The sequence below is a fragment of the Phocoena sinus genome, chromosome 16, assembly GCF_008692025.1.
Source record: "Phocoena sinus isolate mPhoSin1 chromosome 16, mPhoSin1.pri, whole genome shotgun sequence".
Lineage (NCBI taxonomy): Eukaryota > Metazoa > Chordata > Mammalia > Artiodactyla > Phocoenidae > Phocoena > Phocoena sinus.
Genome location: NC_045778.1, coordinates 36,472,954 through 36,481,517, shown reverse-complemented (window position 1 = coordinate 36,481,517; position 8,564 = coordinate 36,472,954). Strand labels below are relative to the sequence as shown.

Sequence of the window (8,564 nt, the reverse complement as noted above, 5' to 3'; positions counted from 1 at the left end):
CTCCAAAGACGATATACAGACTGCCAAAAAACACATGAAAGAATGCTCAACATCACTAATTAGAGAAATGCAAATCAAAACTACAGTGAGGTATCACCTCATACCGGTCAGAATGGCCATCATCAAAAAATCTACAAACAATTAATGCTGGAGATGGTGTGGAGAAAAGGGAACCCTCTTGCACTGTTGGTGGGAATGTGAATTGGTACAGCCACTATGGAGAACAGTATGAAGGTTCCTTAAAAAACTAAAAATAGAGCTACCATATGACCCAGCAATCCCACTACTGGGTGTATACTCTGAGAAAACCATAATTCAAAATGAGTCATGTACCACAATGTTCATTGCAGCTCTATTTACAATAGCCAGGACATGGAAGCAACCTAAGTTCCATCAACAGATGAATGGATAAAGAAGATGTGGCACATATATACAATGGAGTGTTACACAGCCATAAAAAAAAGAACGAAATTGACTTATTTGTAGTGAGGTGGATGGACCTAGAGTCTGTCATACAGAGTGAAGTCAGAAAGAGAAAAACAAATACCGTATGCTAACACATATATATGGAATCTAAAAAAAAAAAGGTTCTGAAAAACCTAGGGGCAGGACAGGAATAAAGATGCAGACATAGAGAATGGACTTTAGGACACGGGGAGAGGGGTAAGCTGGGACGAAGTGAGAGAGTGGCATGGACATATATATACTACCAAATGTAAAATTGCTAGCTAGTGGGAAGCAGATGCATAGCACTGGGAAATCAGCTCGGTGCTCTGTGACCACCTAGAGGGGTGGGACAGGGAGGATCGGAGGGCGACGCAAGAGGGAGGGGATATGGGGATATTTGTATACGTATAGCTGATTCACTTTGTTATACATCAGCAACTAACACAACAATGTAAAGCAATTATACTATAATAAAGATGTTAAAAAAAAAAAATCTAGGCCATGAGTAGTGAGGTGGGTGCAGGGAGCACTGGGGTATCTGGAATCACTCTGAATTTCATTCTGAGCAAGTAACCGGACAAAGACCAGAAAGATAAAGTTCAGAGGAGTAACAGGTAGGCCACATATACTGCATCTAAAAAAGAGAACAATTCAGCAACAATTCAATAACCTTTCAGCCCTAGTCTCTGCTTCTATCTGAAATATTTTTTCATGTACCTTTGCACTTGAACTAAGTTTCCTTTTACTGATTCCCAGCTTCAGGGTGACTTGCCCATTTGCTCTTACCCTGAGCTCACAGTGTTTAACTCCCCATGACTAGAACAGTGCCACTGCCATTAGGTGGCCTCTGCCTACACTCCTGGCAAGTCACCTGCAGTGGACTGTGTCCACTTAGGCTGTACTGCTCCAGGGCTGAAGCCAGGCTTTCTTAGGAATCTGCATCCAACTGAAGTATGAAGTGCAAGAAATGGTCCATGCATTAGCAACAGGCAGATAAATATTTCTCCAAGAGAATGAAGACTTAATGACTGAATTAGCAGCTGCTTAAAATTACCTACAAGGATTAGACTATTCTGGAAGAACAGTATCTCATTTCTTAATGTCTACTCTATTAAGGCTACTAATAATGTTAAAGAAACCTTGGAAATAGTCACTCTTCCAACTAAACAGGGAGACTAACATTATGCTGAGGAGGAAGAATTAATATATTTACCCAGTTTTTGAGTCAGCTTTTTATAGATGGAAAAAAAGCGAGGAAGTATTTGATAGGCCCAAGAAATCCCTGAGTCTTCTTTATCAAGCTGTACAAGAGTACATGCTATTGTTTCAAGAAACTGTCTTACAGTGACACTAAATGCGGATTCCAGTAAGGAATCTATAATAGGCTATCTCCAAACTTTTTTTTGGCGGGGGTGGGGAGACATCAACTAGTAACAAATCTTTTATAAGGATTTAACATGTTCAAGTGCCTACAAAAAGGCATCACAAGGCACACTGAGTGAATTTACACACAACTGGAAACAGCTCTGACAGGTGGTGAGAACGATATTGCTACAGAAGGAAAGCTACCTTTACTTCCATGAAGTTTAAGCTTTTAAAACAGCATTTGTTGCAGCAGGAACACCATAAGGCCAGATAAATGGATTACACTACTCTAACTAAAAGAAGCTAGTTACAGGCAAGAAATCAGGCACTCTATTAGCAGAAAGAGAAAAAACTTCGAAGAAATTACCTGGCCAGGTAGTGAGATGAGCACTCTCTTACACTGCTCTTAGGAGAGTAAATGAAAAACCCTTCTTGGCAGCAAGATTGCAATATTTAAAGAATCTCAGATTTTTTTTTTTCATCTTAAAGAATCTTTAAAAAGTTCATATCCACTGGTTCCATTTTTAGGAGTGTAATCTAAGAAAATAAATATATGAAGATTTATGTACAAGGATGTTCAATATATTGGTTATATTTTCCCGAACAATGAAAATAACCCAAATATTCAACAGGGAATTATAAAAATAAATTGTTCCGTCTACTTAGTGGAATGTTATGTAGTCAATTTTTTAAAAAATGTTTTCAATGGATATATAATGACATGCTCTATCTTAACATTTAAAAAAAATATGCAGCAGCAAAAAAGATCAAAAAGAAACATTCAACTGTAAATAGTTGTACTATCTGGCAATAGGATTTTGAATGATTTCATTTGCTTCTTTATTCTTTCCTATGTTTTCCAAAATTTCTGCAATGAGTACATATTTTTAGAATTAGAAAAAATGTTTTGTTCTTTTTTTTTTTTAAAGGAAAATAACCCTTGGCTATAATAGGCTTATATATCTATTATAACTTCTCTATCTACACAAAGGAAAGAGTGTGCGGCCACTTACCCGCCCTGTGTCCACACTGCCCATCTCAGGGACATCTGTATGTACACTAACTTATTTGTTATAAAATTTCACTGGATAGGTGACTTCTGATACACAATACAGTCCAAGCAGAGCATCACAAAACACATCACTAAAGTATACTAAAATAAGGTTATTTACTTAAAAATGATACACTGGATGTAATCTATATATAGAACAAAGCAATTAATGGTAAACTTAATAAGGCACCTTTTAAACCAGATGCTGTACAAAATACATTTAGTGTGTTACATATCAAAGATGAATCTATATTTTTGGTGTTTTACAAATGCATAATAAAACTGCTTGTTTTTAACCTTCTTTCAGTGTATATGTACAACTTTCCTAATTAAGCTATAATGATACTTTCATTTTATACAATATATACTACATTTTAGTTTTTAAATGGGCAAAGACAACAGTCACTAGAAGGGCTTAAATAATTCCATTGAAAGCATAGTACAGAGCACAAGGTAAAATTACAATATATTTAATCCTTGGCAAAAGCAGTATTCACATACCTTCCTTATAGAATGATTACACATAGCTTCATGTGATGCTGCCCTAGATTTAATCTGCTCTTTATGAATGTATCAGCTCTCTGCAGTTTTCACTGTGACTCTCATAATAGCACTGAGGCAAGAAGAGGAACTGCTACACTGCTATTTTAACATCTGACCCAAGCAAATAATAAATATTACCACTTTTAAACAGTACAAGAGCTGCAACAATCTTTAAAAAAAAAATCAATTCGTATTTCTGCTGTTGAAATTATTTTAGATATTTAGAAACATTTCAAAACGTGTATGAAAAGAAAAATAAATAATTTAACTTATAAAATCTTGCCTGGAATAAATTATTCAATATCAAATTTGATCTTGGGCCAACTTAGAGATGCATGATTCTTTAAACATTGTATTGCATTTTTGTTCTAAACAGAAGCAAAGCATCTGGGGAAAAAAGGTACTGAACAGAGCGAATAAATAAAAAATCTGGCACATTCTAGGAAAACATAATTTTCAAAAACTATAGGTCACTTTCTAAGCTCAACTCCTGAAACTGGAAAGGCAACACAAAATGTTGATTGAAGTATCTTTTGTGAAAACATTTCCAGAGAAACCAGATTTGAATTTTATGCTTCAGAAACTTGTCCAATAAGAAAGCACAGGGAAAGTTTAGACTAGACACACTGAAGCCAATTCCTAGCATGCATGCCCTTAATTCTAAAGATATTGATATTTACCAGTATAAAGAGAACTCATAAGGAGAATTTTCTTTGAGGGAGGATTAACTTTTGTTATATTCAGGTAGTTTTGGTTTTTTGTTTGTTTTGATGTTTTAATTATTTAAAGGGATGACAGACAGAAGCTACACATTTTTAAGATGCTAAGTTGTAAGCAGGACCAAATAATGGCTTCCAGGGTTTTACAAATTATTATTTATGGTACTATGTAATACTTCCTCTTTTACTCTTTAAATATTTAAATATGAACTTAGAAATTTAAGAGTAAGAATAAAAGGAGAGAAAAAATAGATTTCATGCAACTTTTGACTTTAGGATTTCAAAAATGGATTAATTTGCTTTGTAAAGAACATGTAATATTAGAAAATATTTTTATTGAACAAGTTTCTTGGTATCACTTTTAATAGATCAATTTAATTAAAAAATCATTATAATGCTCTTGTACTTAACATATTATCTGCAATTGTCTGCTTCCACATACTATTTTACATTTCTAAGAATAGAGTTTGCCTTTCCTTACATTTATTATTAAGATGACAAATTATTTTCAAAATTTATAGTTTATCAAATAAAAAATAAATCAAGGTTAACCTTACACTAAGTAGAGCTCATAAGTATTCTTAAATCACTTGGAAATTTAGATAAAAATACCTGTACTTCTCAGTGCAGAGATGGGGAAAACATTCTCAAACAGGAAGTTATTGGGTACTATATATATCAATATATAAATTTACTTATCTTGATAAACACTTCAAGCTTTAGTTATGTAAGATGAAAATTATTAAACTTGGTCAAAACTGTTAAAGCAAGTCTCAAATTTGTGATTGATGTATAGACAAATATGTAAGCATTTCATCCTTAAATGTCAGTCACATTTTTGGCAATGGATGGATACATGCTCTGATTCCTCCCCTTTAAAGATTTTTTTAACTATGTTGCGATATAATCACATTTATTTTATGCTATATTCAAGAAAACTGTCTCACTTTATGCACCCATGAGTTGTTTGTTCAGAATAAGATATTAATATTTAAAAGGCATTACAGAAGTATAGTTAAAGTAGATCAGAATTACTCCTTGGGGAAACAAGGCATCCATAAATATGTAGCATTTTATTGAATAACAGCTATATGGTATAGATATAGGTACTGACTAGATATTGAACTTTTTGCCTGATTCTTCACTGTCTTCACAAACTTACGGAACAGAAATCATAGAACCAAAAATCTCAAATGATTTAAATGTCTAAAACAGTTGTTGACGAATGTATATTAACTCTGTGACAGAAATTTCTAATTGGAGGATCCTTTCATAAAGGAGAATTGAGATGATGGCATCTTAATGAAAGTCTATACCTATGGTTAGTTCTTGATATTTAAACAAAATCCTAGACTTGATATACTACTTTGAATTAATTCTGAAAATTTACATGTAGTTCTTCTACTTTACAACGTTTTTTTTCTGAAAATCTTTTAATTATTTTCCCTTAAGGATGGAATATGAGGTACACATGAGCTGGTTTCTATAGTATGAATGTATGTACATATATAAAATATGGTTGTAAAGGAGCAGGTGTTTTGCAAGTAAAGCATATTACATGCAAAATATAAATAACTTCCCTTTTAAAAGTTACTGAGAATAAAGAATACAGAACATGGTTATAGGCACTTAAATTGCTATCAAATGCAGTCATTAGTATTCACTTCAATAAGAAGTGTTTTCTTTAGAAGGTTCATGGCATTGGAAGTTCCAACTTTGGATAGAATGCTTTTCATGACAAAAATAATAATTACAAAAAAAAAAAAAAGAGTTTGTGGTGGGAGGAAAACAGTCCAAATTTATATACACTTTAAACTCCTTTTGGCCTTTATATCAACTTTAATGTTAAAAAATAAAGTTGGTGGAGAAGCTAGCTCACTTGCAAGGTAAATGGCTTTTATGTGATTGGCAAATCTTGGTCAGATAATGTATTTTTAAAGCACAAAACCAACAGCCACCAATATCTTCCTGTGCATTCATAAATTATTTTCTTCTAATTCAAATGGCAGCAGAGGAATTCTGGTATGCATGTATGTACACAGACACACACACACACACACACCATTATCAAGGCATGACAAACTATCATAAACTAAGCAGTATCCCAAACAGATCATGATCCATAGGCTGTTCACAAAGGTAGAATACAAATAGATTAAATTTTCTCAGGTAGAAGGTAAAAGTGTATATTTCTCCATCTCTGCTGAATTCATTTATCTTCTTAAGGCTTTCACAGAAAGCACCATTTTATGAACAGGTAATTCAGTACCCAGAGTTTGACTGGAGACATTAATCAGGATTGAAGTCTTGATGCAGTTCATAAAAACCCAATTAAAAAAAGGCATCAAAAACCACATTTATAATAAAGCTGTCCATATATAAAGAATGAAGTGTTTAGGAGTTCCCAGCTTGTATTCTACAGAGTACTGAAAGGTTTAATATTAGCAGCCTGTGAAGGTGTAGTGAGGAAAGAGTCTGAGAACCAAGTTAACATCCTTATTCTATTCTAATTCCACCCGTTCCTTGGGTGAAAACAGTTCTTGCAGTCTAGAATTTCTCCTCTTGATTATTTGTCTGTCAAATCTTTACATCTTGAGATTCAACCATCTTGGCAAGTGTCTTCTTGATTCTCAGAGCTGTAAGTCTGGAGGCTGGATTGTGAGCCCAGCATTCTGACATTAGCTTCAAAACTGCTCGTAGACACTGAAAAGTAAAGAGAATGTAGTGAGTAGGTAAATATCGTTGGCAACACTCAGCAATCACTTCCTAAGGGGACTGAATTCCACTTACTTCATCACTGTTCCATCGATTAGACACAATTGGCCGCAAACGTTTGACACACACAACCTCACGCATATCTTCATATGATGGATCATTGGGTACCATGTTATAATATGGCAATTGGTACTCTTCTACAATTCCTGTAGTGAGTTAGAAGGTATAGTGGGCACAAAAATGGTGGCTGGACAAAATACATCAATCCATTCAGTACCTTCTACTGAACTATGGAACTGAAACAAATCCCTCCACAAAGAAGAAAAGATTACAGAGTGGATGATTCACTTTTAATAGTAAATGTATGTTCTCTTTTTTTTTAATGTCTAATTATTTTCTCTACCCCCACCACAGTTGTCCATATTGGACATACCAATACCCCTTAAAATAAGCAAGGTGAACCACTCACTTACCCTAAATTTTCAGTCTAATTATTTATGCACACAATTGTTTCTACTAATGAATGAGGTTTTAATTTTTTTAATTATTTTTTTTTCTGCAGTAGAAAGACAACATATATGCAGAAAAGAGTTAATAAAGCAGACCTGAAACTGCCATTCTTAAAAGGCCTGCTTGCAAGACTGGCACTTGACTGGTGTCTGAGAACTTGCCTGGTAAACAGCTCCCTACACTCACATAAAACTAATGAAAAGGTGAGTCACTGTGCCTAGACTGTTTGTGCCAACAATATGGTTTATGCTGGACACCTGGCTTTCTTTCTAGAAGTCAGGAATTTTGATACATACTAGACAGAGGATGCCCACGTGACCAGCCTCCAAAAAAATCTTTGGGTACTAAATCTCTAATGAACTTCCCTGGATGACAATATTTTACACATTATCACAATTCATTGCTGGAGTAACTTAAGCAAATCCCGAGCGACTCCACTGGGAAAAGACTTTTGGAAGCTTGTACCTGATTTCCTCTAAACTTTCTGCCCCATGCACCTTTTCCCCTTTGCTAATTTTGATGTGTAGTCTTTCAGTGTAACAAATTTTAGCTGTGAAGACAACTATATGCTGAGTCCTGGGAGTCCTAATGAAATCACAGAACTGGGGAGGGGTTGATCTTGGGGATCCCTGACACACACGACATCTAAATTATACAACTGGAGCTGTTATTTTTTGAATGATGAGTATACAAACATAACCAGAAACATGCTACCTAAACTCCTACCTCCTGTGATACAACGACGAGCCATTTCCCAAATAATCAGGCCAAAGCTATAGATGTCAGCCATTATGTAGGGCTGGAAATGGTTTTTATTCAGGCTTTCATCTAGCACTTCTGGAGCCATGTAGCGTTTGGTACCCACCCTAGTATTCAAAGGTACATCAACTTCATTTGTATCACTGAAACAGAAGACAGACAACGTCCAGGTTGAGGGCCAAGAACAAAATCGTTTCTCATCTATTTTTGTCTCATATTGTAAACGTCAGGGTCTCTCTCTGTATATATATAACAAAATAAAATAAAGATCTATCTATCTATCTAATATGTCTACATTCCCTTAACAGAAATCCTTGGGGTCAGATGTATTTTGAAATTCAGCATCTTTCAGATTTAAAAAAGTAATATACCCTTTAAATATATACTATATATTATATAAATCTCCAGCAGGGTCTGCAGCAGTACTCAATCAAAATCATTAGTAAGTACACAGT

The 8,564-nt window shown here is 34.5% G+C and overlaps 1 protein-coding gene across 2 annotated transcripts in view; it reads right to left on the bottom strand.

The window, feature by feature from the left end:
- Nucleotides 1-2,961: 2,961 nt before the first annotated feature.
- Nucleotides 2,962-8,564, bottom strand: part of BMPR1A (bone morphogenetic protein receptor type 1A) — a 142,779-nt gene continuing 137,176 nt past the window's right edge. For both annotated transcript variants that reach the window (XM_032608510.1, XM_032608511.1), the window contains 3 exons: nt 8,077-8,252; nt 6,916-7,046; nt 2,962-6,828 (listed from right to left, as the gene is read on the bottom strand). In XM_032608510.1, coding sequence (XP_032464401.1) covers nt 6,703-6,828; nt 6,916-7,046; nt 8,077-8,252 — 433 coding nt within the window. In that variant the 3' untranslated portion in view covers nt 2,962-6,702. The remainder of the gene's footprint in view (nt 6,829-6,915; nt 7,047-8,076; nt 8,253-8,564) is intronic.